The following is an 18143-nucleotide window of genomic DNA, read 5'->3' on the forward strand; positions in this document are numbered from 1 at the left end:
GATCAGCCACGCCCTGGATCAAATCCTTTCTGAGTAATAGATCTATGCAGGTCTTTTCTCAGTCCGCAGCTGCAGATCCCTCCCCAATTCACTGTGGCACCCCTCAGGGTTCTTGCGTGTCACCCACACTCTATAATGTCTTTACTAAACCTCTCTTTGATGTACTTGACTATCTGGGTGTCTCCTACACAAACTATCAAACTATGCCGACGACACCCAGATACTCATTCCCATTACTGGACACTACATAGTTGACACCAAGACCCTGAATGACGTCTACCTGGTCATCCAAGCCTGGATGGCCCAACACCATCTACGCCTCAATGACGATAAGACCGAGCTCCTCATCCTGGGCACTACGCAACACCTTAGCAAACTTGAGCCATCCTACCAGTCGTTTATCATTGATGGCAACCCCAACCAAGTTTCGAAAGACACAAAAACCTTAGGCTTTTACCTTGACGTCACTCTATATCCTTATCTCGACAAACAAATGCAGTCAGATCCGCCTCTGCATACACCTGCAAACTCATTGCAGCCTGCAGGCCATTTCTGACTACTCCGAACAGTGTCACACTAGCCAGAACCCTCATTATGTCTAAAATTGACTATGGTAGCGCCCTCTACTTAGGAACTAGCCAAGAGAGCCTGAATAAACTACAAATCACCCAGAACAATGCTATCAGAGCTGCCTTAAACATCCCTCGTAACCACCACATCTCTGAATCCAGAACTAACCTACAGTGGCTACCCGTCAAACAGAGAATTACACTGAAATCACTCGCCCTCACGCACAAATGCTTGGCCAACAAGGCCCCCCGTACCTCTGCATTCGGTTATCCCGCCATGTGCTTACCCAACCTCAAAGAACCGTCCAGACCCACTGTTTATCGATCCCTAGGTTCAAACTTCAAAAAGCAGGGGGCACAAGCTTCCCTGTCCTTACCTCCAAGCTTTGAAATGCTATCCCCATCTCCATCAGATCTGAAGATTCCTTTAACGCATTCAAGTCCAAAACGAAATCCTGGCTTTTCAATCAGCACTAAAACATGCTCTTCACACCTGAAACTATTTTGCACTGCCTAAGAAAGTATTTGTTATCTATTCTATTAACTTGTGCCTTTTACTCCCATTTAAAGTGACTGAAATGCCATATTGCTCCTATTTCAGGGGAGCCTAATTTACTCAGAAACGAATTGGTTCAGTACTGAAGTGTGTTTGTGTATGATATTATGTTGCCTCCTTCTAGTGAATGCTTTCTAAATGATTGTGTTTTAAATTAATAAGTGTTTTACCAAGAAACCGTGAGTGTAAGTGTCTACTTGAACCACTGTGATTGTAAGACCTCTGTGTAACATTCTTGTACTGCTCACATTCCCTCTTGAGATAAGCCTGGCTGCTTAGCTCGCTACCAAAAACAGTGTAGTGCAGACTTATACCAAAGGTTGGTTTTGCTTACACCTGTAGTCCTAATTGTATGTGGTGGTCCCAGAGGGTACTGCATGCAATTCTGCCTAACAGGGGGTTATTACAATACTGGTGCAATGCCTATATCATGCAAGATGACAGGGTCAGTGTGCAGGCATGGAAAGCACAAGTGCCCAGTGTTCTCCCCTTGCAGCTCATTATTTTTCATGAAAATGAAACACTAGCCCAGAAGCGCCACTGCGCCTCATCAGGTTCAAGATTAGCAAAGAGCTGACCCAGAAGGCACAGACATGTGCCCATGAACATTGTTTTTGCTTGTTGTGTGACAACCACAGACACAACAGTGCCAAAACATAACATCATAATAGAACTGAGTCTAGGAAAATAAGTGCAGGAGCTCAGGAATACGTGCCAGGGCTCACCCATGGTAAGCACCCCCAGTAATTAAGAAGTTCCTCTTTGTAGGTGTCAGAGTGTAAGCATTCGAGGCGTTACACAGGGATGGAGGTATGGGTTTTCAGCAAAGCAAATATGGATTGTTTCAGTGCATGTTTGCACTGGTTCACATCTTGTAATGACACAAACATTGTACTGACCCAATGCAATGTTTTAGTATTATGGGCCAAGGCGTTAGTGACTATATTATTCCAAACTTTGATATGTGAGCAGAGTGCATGGCTAGAACATGGATCTCCCTTTGCATATACTGCATTTTCTCAACTGCAACATTTCTAAGGACAATTCAACCAAGCAGCAGCCATGCACACATGCTATCATACAAACACCCAGTTACAAACCAAACAGACAAACTGCCACACAAAAAGACGGAAATCCCAAATCAACTTCCCTCCACTACTCACCACTTCATCCATCTATGAACTTCGCAACACATGCACATACAAAAGCCAACCATGTGAGCGTTGGCATTGCTTGTTCGTTAAATCATCTGATCTGACACGATTTTGAAATAACTCCAAGTCAACACACTCATAAAACCAAATTAAGAAAAAAGGAAAATAATTTATTTTTACAGTTGTACAAATGATAAGAAGGCAAAGAACACATTGTACGTAACATCATAGACTGATAGTAAACAGAGCACTTCTTCATATTATTGAAAAGGCCTGAAGACCTAGCTATACACATCATGTGACTGTGCCCAGTAGTACTGTGTGTCAATGCTGCCCTCTCTTCTGTGTACCCCTATTAGGTACTTTGCAAGTTACCCACGTAAACACCAACAATGCTTAAACGTTAACAAAGATCGTAAATGCAAAAATCTAGATTGTTTAGACACACGCAAGGACCAGAACAAGTGTGTCCTTTGGAGGGTTTTTTCGCAAGTAAATGTAACAGCAACACAACTACATTCTTGTTTCTTCTTCCTAATCTTCAGACTCGCTGTCTCCCGACCGCACACGCTATAGTGCGCCGTATCCGCGAGTCCCTCGAGTTTTATCAGTCAAGTGCTACATTATGTGTAGTATTATGAATTCGTCAGAATACCCATTTCTGCGCTCGCTTAACTGTGTATCCCAAGTGATTTCATTACGTTATTACTTCTGGGCTTTTGCTCCGAGACATAATTGGATTTCAAACGCTTTGCAGGAAACGGCATCACATACAATTTACAGATTTTAATTGGGCGATAATGAACATGAAACATAATGCGGGAATGCTAACGTATGTGAATGACCTGCTTGCAAAGACAGCAATGCCAGGATAGAATGGAACAAAGGAGACGGCCAATGGGATGGTAACATTCTAAGCGCTATGTCTGAATTGTGAGGCTCGCAGCTGCAGCTGCTTTGGGGCAATTCTCCTACTTTCAGCGGGGGTGGGAGGACTGGGGGTTTTTAAGAGTCGGTGAAATGGACAATGTTCACAGCGCAGAAAGAATGGCTGACTTTGAGGAAAATCTGCTCCATTTCATTGCATTCTATGGGCAATGCTAACATTGGTGTTTTGCACCGAAAATGGGTGCGTGAACATTCCACGCCACTTTGGAGGCACATGTTTTGGCCTCAGTGACCAAATTGGTTGAGTGCCTACTGCAACAGCCACTAAATATGGAGGAAGCCTTGGAGAGAATTCCTCTGGCGGTGGAGTGGTGGAATTATGGGATTAATCAGCCAATACCAGTCAGCTGGCAGAAATGTTACCCAACCCCAGTTGTTATAGAATTCATTTTGATTGCCTGTTTTCAGACGTGACAAAGGCAGGAACACCCATGGGAGCTGGCAATGGACAAAGCACATGGATATTAAATGCACAATGTAAGACAAAGAAAAAAACGGATGAGTTCAGTTAATTGCACCCGTGCTTCTGACTGATAGCACGTTTGACGGTGAGGTGGCAAGACACCTGCTTGAAGCCAGAAAACAGCAGAGCAAATGGCCCTTACAGTGGTTGCTCCCTCTCTTTTCAGATGCACAACTTCTTAGATGACTTTCCATGGAAGGATAGCACAAGTAATCAGGGCAAGGCTCAGGCACACAGAGCCCCCAACCCACCTTTACTAATGAGGTTATCACTAACCTTTTAAATTGTAGCAGTGGTATCTGTAGAAGTGAAACTCTCCCTTTCTTTACAAAAATAGTTATTTTTCAGGGGTCACTGAAGCACTGCTCTATCTAGGGGAACTTCACTCCAGTGATCATCTTAAAAACACAGTGTGTTAAAACCATGCATGCTTCCCAGCCAAGGGCAAGACCATCATGTTCACCTATACGATGCCATTTCTCCGAGCCAGGGGCAGGTTGACAGCCGGCTTAACATGTATGTGTGAAGCAGTAGATTCCCAGGATATCAACAGGCATTTGCGACTTTCAATAGGGGCCAGGAGGCACATGACCCGATTATATTTGGCCTGGATAATGGAATTTAGTGCATGTTTCTACAAAGGATAGACAAGAGGGATGGTCTATATGAATCACAGATCCTGAGAGCTTTTCAGAACTAAGTTGAAGCTCCTGAGAAAGAAGTTTGAATTAAGAACAAGGTAAATCATAGACAGGATAGCAAAACAATGCATCCACAAGAAGATTTTATTTATTGCTGATGGTTGGCTTTTCTACTTAAACATTTAATTATGGTCGTGGACCATTTACATTCAAGATCCCAAATGCCAACAAAAGGTGGTTAGTGTATTCTAATTCCCATAGTCCTGTCTGCAGTCCATGATCACAAGACAAAAAATAACAACACATGTGAAGCCCAAAATATTGAATTGAGGTTCATAACTCAAAATCCATTGGGCTAGCAATTGAGAACATTGAAGATGTTTTTCTAAAGCAGCAGTGTGTTTACCAGGGGTTGCTTTTTTGGTCACAACAATGGCAAGCAGGCCATATATTGTGCTTCACACATCCTTAATGTATTTGCAATATAAAGGTGTACAGTCTTCCCCACAGACTAATTTGCTTGTATACAAAAGCTACAGAAAACGAGTGTTAGTGATGAGTAGAGCTCAAACTGATAAGCAGCCATATGTCAGCTCATGCAAGAGATTTTGAAGGGAGTAGGGTTAGGAATTGCAAGATGGCGGGACGAGGTTGAAATTGCAGCTTGAACAGAAAAGGAAACATGGCACTCACATTCTTAGGAACATGAACTGCCAATATGAACAGGACCTCGCAGATTACCAAAGCAATGATCCCCGCATTTGGTGTGGCACAGAGGGACGGTGACAGCCCAAGCCTAATGTAGGCTCAGCAAGGGCTCATAACTGTTAACAGCCCTGTCCCTCCCAAACGTGGGGTGATTGCTATTCACACCAAAGGGCTCCATTTAGGGTGCAACGTATTTTTTTTTATAGAAACTGGGCTCTGGGAATAATGTACATGCCCAATTTCCTTTAAAAACATGGAATCAAAGATGACCCTTGCGATTGACATAGAAGAGAAAATATTTCCCCTTTCTATTTCTGTTATGGTGGCTAGGGAACATAAGTAGACAGCATGGAGAAAAAGGTGGCAAATGTTAGTTGGGGGTGCTGGCTGCAGGACTTGTGGTGGGATGCTCCTGGAATGACAGGTGAGAGCCTGGAGGAACAGCGAGGTACAAAATATCATTGGACCGTGGGGAGAGGTGCTAGAGGTCAGGAGAAACAAACGTGGGTGGTGACTGTGTATTCATGCCTGAATTCCTGACATACTGATCGGTCATCACTTCTCATCGGGTTGAGAATAATACTTTCTAATAGATTTCAATTGGTTGGAATTAATCAGGCCCCTTACCATCTAACCAATTGAAATATTTATCACAGGTTAAGTGAATGATCTGGAAAATTATATTGTTTTCCTCGGCTGAACAAGATTTGTTACCTCTATAGAGTTGTAAGAAGCATATGCTTATGAACCATTTTAACTTTGTTCAGGTCAGATCTTATTTTAGAACGAACATAGTCAAATAGTGACCATCTGGTCCTGGTCCTTTGTAATTATGACACTTTTTAAGAGCCTGTTGGGATCGCATCCAATACATTTCTGTGAAGCCACAACAGGTCGTGGAGGACCTCACTGTGGGCATTTGGGAAAGGAACTGCCCATGCTATCGGAATCACCAATCAGCTTGCTTCTCCTGGAAGAATGGGGTTGGACAATGGAAGATGTTGTACAATGTTCATGTCGATGAAGATTAAATTCGCATAGGGCACTTTCTTTTTCTAGACGTATCCTTCCCTTGATTCCCAAGTGAGGACACCTGCACCTAATGTGGGAAACTTGACAGAAGTGCCACTATAGTCTTAAGATTTAACAATGTTTTAGTTTTCCTTAATTTCTCATCTATAGTGGAAAAGGCCCATTGATTCATGCCCATGGCGATTGGAAGGAGAAAATACTGTATTGGACTCATACAACACCACAACTACTAATAGAAAAAACACCCCAAAAAAACGATGTTCCTTGTTAGGTACCCAGTTTGACCCGTTGCCAGATGGATAAGCAATGGTGATGGTGTCACAGGGAAATGGAGACTAAGCATGTTGTAAGGAGACAAAAATACATGGCCTGACCACAAGGCATGCTATTGGTGTTGTCATGTTAACACATCTCACCATTCTGGGTAGTGATTAAGATTGGCTCATCTGTAACCATGTTAGGAAACTAAGGCATTTGCCATTATTGTTGTCCAATGGATAAAGGGGATTTTGTTTACTTGTAAACACTAGTTTGGCTGGATATTTGATATAAAGCTGAAATTTGTATAACTGTACACATGAAGAGAATGAAGTATGACATGTAAAACTCCTGAAATTCAATGCATTGGGGAACTCAAGACCGGATTATCTCTGCACGTTCCTGATGATCTCCCCTATAATACTATATCCCCCATAATGCCATTTTCTATGGCTTTGTAAATCCCTTCACTTCTAATAAATATGTCCTCTTCAGCTTTGCAATGGGAATGCACCTTCGGCCTTAGTGAAAATGTGGAGTTTGTAGTGCAGTGTCTGCAAAGATATTGGCGGACAAAGAATCACTGAGCCGCTGGCTCTGAGCTGGCCAAGGGGAGCTTCGGGCACCAGATGGGAAGTACTCTTTGCATATTTCTCATCAGCTAGGTGCATCTTTAATGTCTATCAGAATGGCACTGTCATGGCACAGGGCTCTGAGCCCAACTTCCTCCTTCTTGATAGGCGACTTCTGTTGCTCATCAACTTCCTCCTTTGCCCTACCTCCCCTCTGCCTGCCACCCCCTTGACCCTTCCTCATCTCTGACGGGTGTATCACATACCTGTACCCCTCGTCGGAAGACCATCAAATGTGGCAAGCAGCTACACCTATCTATCCTCAACATTCTCTCTAGTGTTAAAACAATCCTCTGATCGCTGTCTCCTTCTTGAAGACTTTGAACTTGATGTTCTCGCTCTCACTGAGACCTGGTTCACTGCCAGCTCTGTTACTGCTTTTCACACACTCGTCCCTGAGGACTACAAGATCCTCTCCAAGCCCAGGCCTAACGGATCTGTAGGCAGAGTGACCTTGATCTTCCCTCAATGGGTCCCTTCTACTATTATTCTGCCTCAGACCTATTCTTCCTTAAAATGCCTCATCTACCGGCTTACTGTCTCTCCAACCTTCTCATTGATTCTTGCCACCATCTACAGGATCCCCGGTCCGGTATCCCTCTTCCTCTCTGAGTAGTCTGATCTCTCCTCTTCTTGCCTCCACCTCCAAACTTCTCTTCCTTAGAGACTTCAATATTCACCTTGACTCACTCTCCTGATTTGGCTACTGGACCCATCCACCGACTCTGTGACTTTCTTTTTACTATTAATCCCTCTGATCCTATGCACTCAGCTGGACATACTTTGGATGCTCTCATCTCAGCAGACATCCCCATCTCCAACCCTCTCACTGTATCCCTTTCCTGGTCGGACCATGCTCTCCTGTCCAATCACCTGGATCTCTTAGGTGCCTCGGCTAAGCCTCTGTCTGCACTGCCAGTCTCCTTCTCCATCATTTGTCAGATGAAGCGAGTATCAGCTGCTGCTTTTACAGCCACTATCATTCCCCCTCAAATTCCCTCCACCAACTCCCACACTGACTCTGCCCTAGCTAATCTTCAACTCTCTATCACCAACACCCTGGTCCTCACTGCCCCTGTCATGAAGATCCGCATGAAGCCTGCCTCCAAGCACAACAACTGGTATGACTCTGACCTAGCCTCTCTGAAACAAAATTGCAGAGTTGCTGAGCGGAAGTGGCAAGCATCAGGTACACCCACTGACAAACTGGCTTGCCGCCTTCTCCAAAGGAAATTCAGACTCTCCAGTCACTTGAAGAAGAGGGCCTATATGCAAGCCCCCATCTCTGGGGACACTTACAGCATGGGCATATTGTTTAAAATCTGCAAGGAGCTTGCTAATCCTACGGCAGTCTCCACTTCTTCCTTGCCATCTCTGGCCCTCTGTACTTCACTGGCCTCCCTCTTCTTAACCAAAACCCAGGACATCCTCTCCTCACTCTCCTCCCTCTCCTGCTAGGTCTCCCTTAGCCCCCTCTACGCTTCCCTACTACTCTCCTCTTTCTCGCCCATAGCACCACTGAGGTCTCGAGGCAAGTCCTCTCTATTAAAATCTCCTCCAAACAGGTGCTCCCATGCTCCTCCAGAACCATCAAGGACAATATTGCCTCCCTTGCGCCAGCCTTAGTCGATTTCTGTAATCACTCATTTGCCGCTGGCTCCTTTCCGCTATCCCTCAAGCACTCCCTTGTGTATCTTCTCCTTAAGAAGCCCTCTGCCAACCCCATATCCCCTGCTAACTACCGCCCTATCTCCATTACCCTTTTCCTGGACAAACTGGTGGAGAAGCTGGTCATCTTCCAACTGATCCAACACACTGAATCTGTTGGTTCCTTCCACAACCACCAGCCTGGCTTCAGGGCATGGAAACTGCTCTACTGAACCCCCTTGAAGACTTGCTCTCAAATCTTGGCTCCAAATCTCCATCCATTCTTATCTTTCTGGATCTTTCCTCTGCCTTTGACACGGTCAATCATGCCACCCTGACTAATCGGCTCCATGACACCCTTGCCATTACAGGTCTGGCACTTGACTGGTTGACCTCATTCCTCTCCGACCGACCTTCCAAGGTTCAAATAGTCCCTTTTCTCTCCCGTCACATTCTCCACCTGCCGCATCCCTCAATTCTCTATCCACGCGCCGTGGCTCCTCAACATGCACATCGCCCCTCTGATCTCCTCCTTCTCTCCTCACTTCCAGCGATATGCAGACGGCACACATCTCTCCATCAAGCTTCCCTCTACTGCCTCCTCTCTCATCCCTGGCTGTCTGACTACTGTTCAGATCTCTGCCTTAATGCCAGTAAGACGGAGATCCATCTCATTGTGACCCCTGCTCCCTTCTTCAATCTGGCCGCCCTCTATGGGTCCCACCACACCATCTTGTAAGGCAAAAAACCTTGGTGTCATCTTTGACTCCTCTCTCCCTCTCTTTCTCTCCTCACATTTTGGACCTTGCCAAGAAGGCCAACTATCAGCTTCATCTCATCATAGGCATTCTCCCTTTCCTCACCTTCCCTGAGAAACTTAATATCTCCAGAACGTTGGTCCTCTCTAGGCTGGACTACTGCAATAGCCTCTTCCTCAATCTTCCTTTTTCCTCCCTTCGTCCCCCTTCAACTAATCCACAATAGGACTGCAAGACGACCCTCTTTGTCTCTTCTTAGTTCCGTCTCCCCTCCCCTGCTAACACCCCCGTCTGTTGCATTGACAGGTTGCTTGGTTCCCTCTTTTTCCTAAAGGGCACAAGACCCCACCTCCCTGCCACCACCCTCCTAGCACTTAGCATGTGGACCCTCACCACCTGCAATCCATGCAATTCCCTGGCACTTAGCCTCCTGTCCTCCCCTCAGCACTCGTCTAGCCCCTGTTGCCCTCCCCTCTCCTTCACTCCGCCTTCCCTTGCACTCTCTCCTCTTTTCCCTGTACTTCGCTTCTCACCCTAGCACTTAGCATTTGCACTGACTGGCACTTTCCCCACCTTCCTCTCCCTCTCACTCCTTGTTACTGCACTTGCACGATCCAAATGTCACAGGCCTAGTAGGACAGTCATTATCTTCTCCCTTGCCCCCCCCCCCTTTTTGTCTTGTGGTGCCTTGAAACACCATTTGTTGCATGGGCACCTAACAAATATCCAATAAAATAAATGCTCACTGTCCATTTTAAAACACTAGCCACTAACCATGACCTTCGGCCATGTCCAATCTATATTTTAGAACACTACCAGACTAGCCATGGCCATGGACAGTGGTCACAGCCTTTGGGCATGCGCACTGTCCATTTTAAAACACTACTAGACCACTTCAACTAATCCACAATAGGACTGCAAGACGACCCTCTTTGTCTCTTCTTAGTTCCGTCTCCCCTCCCCTGCTAACACCCCCGTCTGTTGCATTGACAGGTTGCTTGGTTCCCTCTTTTTCCTAAAGGGCACAAGACCCCACCTCCCTGCCACCACCCTCCTAGCACTTAGCATGTGGACCCTCACCACCTGCAATCCATGCAATTCCCTGGCACTTAGCCTCCTGTCCTCCCCTCAGCACTCGTCTAGCCCCTGTTGCCCTCCCCTCTCCTTCACTCCGCCTTCCCTTGCACTCTCTCCTCTTTTCCCTGTACTTCGCTTCTCACCCTAGCACTTAGCATTTGCACTGACTGGCACTTTCCCCACCTTCCTCTCCCTCTCACTCCTTGTTACTGCACTTGCACGATCCAAATGTCACAGGCCTAGTAGGACAGTCATTATCTTCTCCCTTGCCCCCCCCCCCTTTTTGTCTTGTGGTGCCTTGAAACACCATTTGTTGCATGGGCACCTAACAAATATCCAATAAAATAAATGCTCACTGTCCATTTTAAAACACTAGCCACTAACCATGACCTTCGGCCATGTCCAATCTATATTTTAGAACACTACCAGACTAGCCATGGCCATGGACAGTGGTCACAGCCTTTGGGCATGCGCACTGTCCATTTTAAAACACTACTAGACCACTAGCCATGGCCGAAGGCCATGCCCAATGGGCACGGCCCATATTCTTTTATTGTTTCATTGTGTGCATAAGTAGGGTAATAACTCTCATGACCAGTTTCAAGAATAACATATGCCCTGTATTGAGAGGTTAACCTCGAAATCCACCATAATGTAACCATAACTCGAAGATGTTCATCAATCACAGACTGATTTTGACCTATTTTGACAGTGGTATTGTTATGTATAAAAGATGACAGACTTTGAGAACTCACAATTTTTTGAGGCAATGCACAGTGACATTAAATTATTTGCCAAGGATCACAGACTTATGGTGCTACAAGCCCTGTGTGTTATGGCTGGTCTCTTGGTGACCGTTGTGATACATTGTACGAGCCCGCACTAACTGCATTTAAGCAGCACAGAAAAGGGAAAAATTACCAGCTGCAAGAATAACATATGCACAGGTAACTTTGCCCCATTGCGAAAATCAAAAACTGGCTCCCAGGAATATACGCACAGTAAGTGCACATATATCTTGAAGTGAAATATACAAATGTAGCTCAAATGACCGTCCCCTTCGAAGAAAGTGTGCAAGACAAAATAGCATAGGACTTTAAGATGATGTGTTTTGCCATCAGTGGCGCTTACTATCGTTCCTAACAATCCCTAAATGAACTATTTTGGAAAGAAGTCTGATGAAACCTGCCATCTGTAGGCCCAGATCTATAAAACAAATATCTCACACTAAAAGTAACATTTTTGGATCCCAGTGTTTGCAAATGGAACAATCTTCAATAAAACTCAATCAAGACTAGACAGATAGAGCCTGTAAGACATCAAATGGTGCACACAGCGTGACGTAAACTGGTGCACAATTCTGCATCAGGCATGTTTTATGAGTCCTTTTATTGTACTTTCTGTGAATATTGAGCTTTAGCTTTCTGAAAAAAATATTTGCGAATACCCTATCATCTTAACTCTCGCTCTAAAATGAATTCAACGGGAAACAAAATCCACTGCATATGGTGATCACACAAATTGCACCAAATGGGCCTTTATCACCAATGTAGCTGGGATAAACATAGAGATGGCAGCTGCTTCATGTTTGGAGTGTTTTTAATGTTTTACATATTTGACCAAATCTCTTCCATGTAGAGAAGATGCTGACCTTTTTATCATATTGCATTTGGTAGTGAAACGTGCTTTTACATCATGATAGAATGGAATAATTCACAATAACCTCTTGTGGTGCTAGATTAAATATAATCGGGCCGGATGCAAATGTCTACCAAGTAATCTATCTTCAAACATCCTGGGTCAGATTATGTAACATGTTCACAGTAACAAAACACACAAATTAACAGTAATACCGAATTGGGCAAACAGGTTTTGTCCCTCCCCACATTTTCTAAAAACGTTTGCAATAGGGCACACGTGAATTAGACTGTTTTTGCAACATAACATACAAAGAAATCTGTTTATTATATTTATTTGTATAATATAATATACAGCAAACTTAGTACATAGGTTTTCAGATAATACAGTTGGGGGCAAAACCTGCTTACTCCCTTCCTTATTATGCATGCAGCAAACCTGGTGCTACATTCATTCGCTACATTGTTTTCATAGTCTGACCCTTGGAAGAACACTTTGACATTCAAACATGGGAATCAGATTCTATCCATTTTAATGTCCATATCGATAATCATTCAAAGCTTTGGATGGATAGCCACACAATAACAATAAAGTTGTGTCGATAATGCTCCCACAACCTGCTGATTTAATTTGACTGTGCTGCATACTGATTAAAATTGTGCATGCTTACCATGGATACTGTGTAAATAGAGAAAGACCTTGTTAATACCATACCACACAAAAGCAAGCAAAGGGGCAATTTGTAATCGGGTTCTGCTTATATGTACGTGGCTCTCTTGAATTGTTTTTTGGAAGTGCCTCTTGAACCCTTATCCCAACAGTCCATAGTGTCCTCTGATCATGAGTGACCTTTTGCTTTGTTTCTATCCTGTTTCAAACCTTCTACAGATCATGTTTTTTTTTTTACTTTTCCAGAATTTCGAATGTCTCAAGACCTATGCGTCTATGCCCGAAAGGTGACAAGTTACTTTTTACGGCTCTTAAATGTCATAACTCCAAAAGCTATGGGACATGTTTCAGCCCAACCTTGTTGGCAATGCTGCACGTGAAAAAAGGGAGATGAGGGCTTGCCATGCATCATGGAATACATGCGTGTTGCACTCACAGGAATAGGATTTTGATCAAGAACTCAACTGCAGTTTAGTAGTGTTGAATGGTGGTATACCAGCGTTTTCTGAGTATCTTCTGTCAGACTGGCGTAGGAGCATTAATTTGTGGAAAATCGATTCTTAGGCATCAGTATTACAATCAACTGCTTCATGAATACTGCTCTTGAACATCCAATGTGGCTGTGATGAGATTGTATGGATGTAAAATGTGTTAAATACGTTATGTCTTGAAACCCTTTTTACTTTATTTTATGGATGAGGTTTTGTAGAATGTATGCATTCAATTTAATATTACGCTTTTGTAACAATTGGCGAAATAAAGCTATGTTGACTGAGTGACACAAGAACATGTTTAGTGACATAAAAAGCATGCAGTGACTGAATTCCACAACAGTATGTCAGTCACTGCCATTTTAAGAAGTCATGACATACATATATTTCTCACACCCGAATCTTAAATCTTAATAACGTGAACCCACCAAATATTGCTATCTATCATATTGCCTAAAACCGTCAGTCCCCAATCTGCTTCCATGAAGTAAATTGAAAGAATTATAAATACTTAATACACATGTGGCCACTGGGCAGCGGCTTGTTTCAGGTCTTGATCTTAATTTTAGACCATTTAATCCATACATGTTGCCCAGTTTTTTTGCACTCTTGTGCCAATTTTTTTACCAGGTTCAACTATGTATTTCAGCAATGCATTTTACCAGTTGGAGAATTGCTGTATGGCAAATGCTGTGCAAAGTGACACTGCATCTGGGCAAAGCTCAAGCAGTTTGGGCCCGATTTGTCAACAGCTGTAGGGGCTCTTCTTGATCTGGGCAGGTATCATTTGAAAGATATTGAAATGGTTGACTGTGGCAACAGATAAAGAACAAAGTTTAATTAATGAAGAACATAACTTGCAAAACAGGAGGCAGAATCAGTGGACTGGAATCAGAGTGCATGTTCATAGAGTTGGAGTGATACAGGGAAATTAGAACTGTAATGTTGAAAGCTATTTTTGCTTCTGTCAAGTAGCTGTGCAACAGCCAATGGGAAGCCCACACGAATCCAAATACTTGTCTCCTCATCCACTGCATTGATGATCATTGGCCAATAAACCTTACAACAAAGTTACTGCATTGATGACCGATCGTTGGCCAATAAACCTTACAAAAAGTATTTACAATTTCTGGTTTGATAGCAGAGCAAGCCCGGTCCTTGATAGAGACTGTGCAGCAAAACAAAAGAAAGATATTTTCATTCCTGTAAGGAAGAAGGTGGCAGGTGTCGTACATCAGACTTTTTTTAGTTGGTTCAAGTGAAGAAGATTAACAGCCATTTCATTAATATCTTCTATGTTTAGAGTGACGCAAGCTTAGTATTCACAAAAGAGTAGGATGTTTAAATTGCGAATTGTGCTCATGTTGGACATAGATCTCCACCAAATCGCAGAACTCTAGGATGTTATCTATGATAGTTGCACGCTCTGTACTCGAATGGATAACCCAGGTGCACAAATTGTGAAACAATTCATATCCACTTTTTTTCTTTTTGTTACATTTTAGTGTAACTCAATGAAAGGCATCATTATTTCTGATAATCGTTCTGTATCTTTTCACATGAATCCTGCATGTTTACTCTACTTAATGTGTTTTTTAACTGGAATATAGAAACTCTGTGTATAATAGCACTTACCCTCTATGGATCTTCAGTTGGAATATTACTATTTATAAATTACTAGCAGTGAGCCTTATTCAAACATATTTGAATGAAGGGCAGGATTTGTGCAGAAAGCCATTGTAAAGTGCAGTTGTTCTACACATACACACATATTTCCTTGAGTAAATGCAGCTTCATACCACAGGCTTATTCTGGCCAGAAGCAGTTCATTCAACACTGTAGTACACACATCCAGTTCTATTTTAGAACAGAATTCATGAAGCACACCTGCTTAACAATACATCTGGGGTGAAATCTCATAATACTGCAATTACCTTTTTGAAAGAATTCTTTACATTGCCAGATGATTGAGTCTTGATAAAACATTATTTTGCTCACAAAGCCACTTCAGGTCTGTCTGTTGCCATGTGAATACTGAAGGAATACATAGAAAATGTTGTAGCAAACTAACAGAAAAATGTAATTACATATCATGTTCAAGTCTTCTTCAGTGAATGTATTCTATACCGTGAGTTCAACAAGGGAACACTTGCAAAAAAGTAGATTTTATAAGACAGTTTAAGACTCTTCATGTACACTGAAGTACGGGGGATTATGTCAAACACATAATGAATTGTACACCCTCATTGCCCCCCAACAGCAGAGCATCACAGTACTAACTGTGCATGTTAACTTCATAAAAAGAGTTGTTGTGTTTACAAAATCAGTGTATTCTTTGGTACCAAAAGTAAGGGCACCTTCATTGTTTATGATCACTTACCCAAAACTACACATTACACAAACTTTCTTTATCCGTCAAATTACTGAATTGTCATTCATGTGGAACAGCATGGCAAATAAATACACCTCATTATCACCTGAAAGCTCCTCTTTTCATTTGGGTAAATCTCTCCACTGGTTGGCAGCAGTTCAAGGATGAGACTTTTTTGTATTATCACCACACTATTTCCACTTTGCTACGTCTTCTGGGGTGCCAGGCCCCTTCATTTCACATACCAATAAAAAAGGCAAAAACACCCTTAACTTCACACTTACAAAAACAGAGTATTGTACAACGTCAGACACAGTAATGACTAAAGGCATTGTGTTGATCTGCTAGAAGACCACGTTGAACTGACTTTTCTAATGACTTCTTTACAAACTCTCCTTAGTTCTTAAGTTCACTGTGGTGGAGTCTTCCATAATGAACATCTCCATGCTGTTGCGTCTTTAACCTGGAAGTTAAAAGCTGCTTTCTCCTCACAGACTGACACTGTATTGATTTGTTTGGATCAAGAAAACGGCTCTTACGTACATTCAAGCTCTCCTCTTGTATAAAATGGCCCCTATGAGGACCTTCGGAGTTTTGATGCCACAGTATTATAGCACCTTGCAACGAAAGAAATCAGCTATAAATTAAATTCGTATAAGCTTCTTGTTTTCAGTGGCTTGGTATATATTGAATAATCACATCTTTACTTTCAAGCACAGTGCGACGCAAGAACTAACGTCTCCTTGAAGAGTGGCATAGCTAGTACTTGATTTTAATCTCAGCACACTTCTATTGCTGTTCACATTTTCCTGTCGTCAATTTAAGTGCTCCTTTGTTATGAAGTGTATTTAGCGTCTTAAATTCGAGAGGCATCCTGTGCGGGCTTGCATTAGAAAAGTATCTATATTTTAATTCATCATAATAATGGTATTTCACTGAGTTCCCATTTAAATCTTTTGGGAATGGCCAGAATCCATAGAGGTGAATTTCATCACAGAATCTAGTAGCCAGGGTATACATGAGTAGTCCTGTGCTGGGTCGCTTGATATGCACCTTGTTTGTCAGCCAGTAACTGCAAGATAAACGAGAAACAATAGATGGTGATCATTATGCTGGCAAACTAAATATGTCCAATCAAATATTGCATCTATACTGCATTAAGCATTGATCAGTTGTCATGCATGCAAATGAATCGATTACATTGCCAATGTTAGCCCATTCCGTGTCACACAAATGTTCAAAACAATATGCCATACAACTCTAGATCCTTGGCCACCATTGAATAACAATTCACATTTTTTCACAGCTCTTCATCTTTCCCTTTGCTCTGAACTGACTGTTACCTCAACAAAATACTATTCATTTTAATGATCTTACACTTTTTTCATCTGTTGCTATTCATATTTCCATTTGATTAACATAAATCACATACAAATAAAACAATATTTTCACTTTGAATCAAATAAAATTATTGAAGGCTAATTTCCATCTGACTGATGGAATTATAATTGTGTGTACAGTTGCAAATATAATTGTGAACATTTGTTAAATAATTGTAGGATTCACATTAAGTTCAATGAACCTTCCACTTCTTCGAAAATTACATTATCGTTGATGACCAGACATTTTAAGATACAATTGTACACTGTCATGTCTGCCATCAGCTGCTATCATTTTATAAAGACATTACTCATGACCAAATGTAGTACTTTCATGTTTTTGAAAGTACTTAAAGCAAAACAGAATTGTTCTAAATGGCAAGTTAAAATCTCCAAACACATTAAAGTAATTCTGCGTCATGACCAAGACAGTGCAACTGACATTTATTTTGCAATGCTGTCCTTTCCCAAATCTAGTACTGCTCTTCAAAACGTTTTTTTTATTTTAACTTATTTATATTTGGGTGTCTAACCAACTTTCCTCCATCACTGTTTGCAATTATATTGTATTATGTTGCTTTATATCGCATATATTTAAAAAAAATACTTGTACTCCCAGAATTCTGCATCCACACTCTTAATACCTGCCCTAAAATCACTTTATTTTCCACCATTCAATCAAACAATCTTATTCATGACCATAAGTCTGAGCCACTGAAGTCAGAGCAATAGTCATCTCCTATTTCGACTCTACAGACATTGTGAAGGCATCATGAAGTATGACACAGACAACAGACTTCAAGTTCAAACAAACACTTTTATTTAGCTTATATGTGAGGATGGTTGAACCCCTAACTTGCCCAGTGCTAAGATGGGATTTCCCAACCTAAATAAAACTAAGGAAAGTCTGAGTCAAAGAGTTCAATTTAGGAACCTGTCTGTGCCCAAAACCTACGCTTGCCCTCACAACTAAATCTGTGCAGTGTTCAATACAAAAGTCTGAGCTTCATTTAGCTTGCAGCTTCCTTCCAGCTCCCTTCCCCATGTGTAAAGCAGTTCCACAAAAAGTCTTAAAGTTACCTTCCTTGGATTCAAGAGGATATAGTTTTAACCAATTCTCAGGGTTCCCTTCTCCAAGTTCCAAGCCACAAA

General features: G+C 42.3%; 1 protein-coding gene across 2 annotated transcripts in view; it reads right to left on the reverse strand.

Moving 5' to 3' along the window:
- Positions 1-2428: 2428 nt before the first annotated feature.
- ST8SIA4 (ST8 alpha-N-acetyl-neuraminide alpha-2,8-sialyltransferase 4) overlaps positions 2429-18143 on the reverse strand; it is a 715738-nt gene continuing 700023 nt past the window's right edge. For both annotated transcript variants that reach the window (XM_069625456.1, XM_069625457.1), the window contains exon 5: positions 2429-16684. In XM_069625456.1, the coding sequence (XP_069481557.1) occupies positions 16402-16684 (283 nt within the window). In that variant the 3' untranslated portion in view covers positions 2429-16401. The remainder of the gene's footprint in view (positions 16685-18143) is intronic.

Source organism: Ambystoma mexicanum, chromosome 6p, assembly GCF_040938575.1.
Source record: "Ambystoma mexicanum isolate Mex_15411 chromosome 6p, UKY_AmexF1_1, whole genome shotgun sequence".
Lineage (NCBI taxonomy): Eukaryota > Metazoa > Chordata > Amphibia > Caudata > Ambystomatidae > Ambystoma > Ambystoma mexicanum.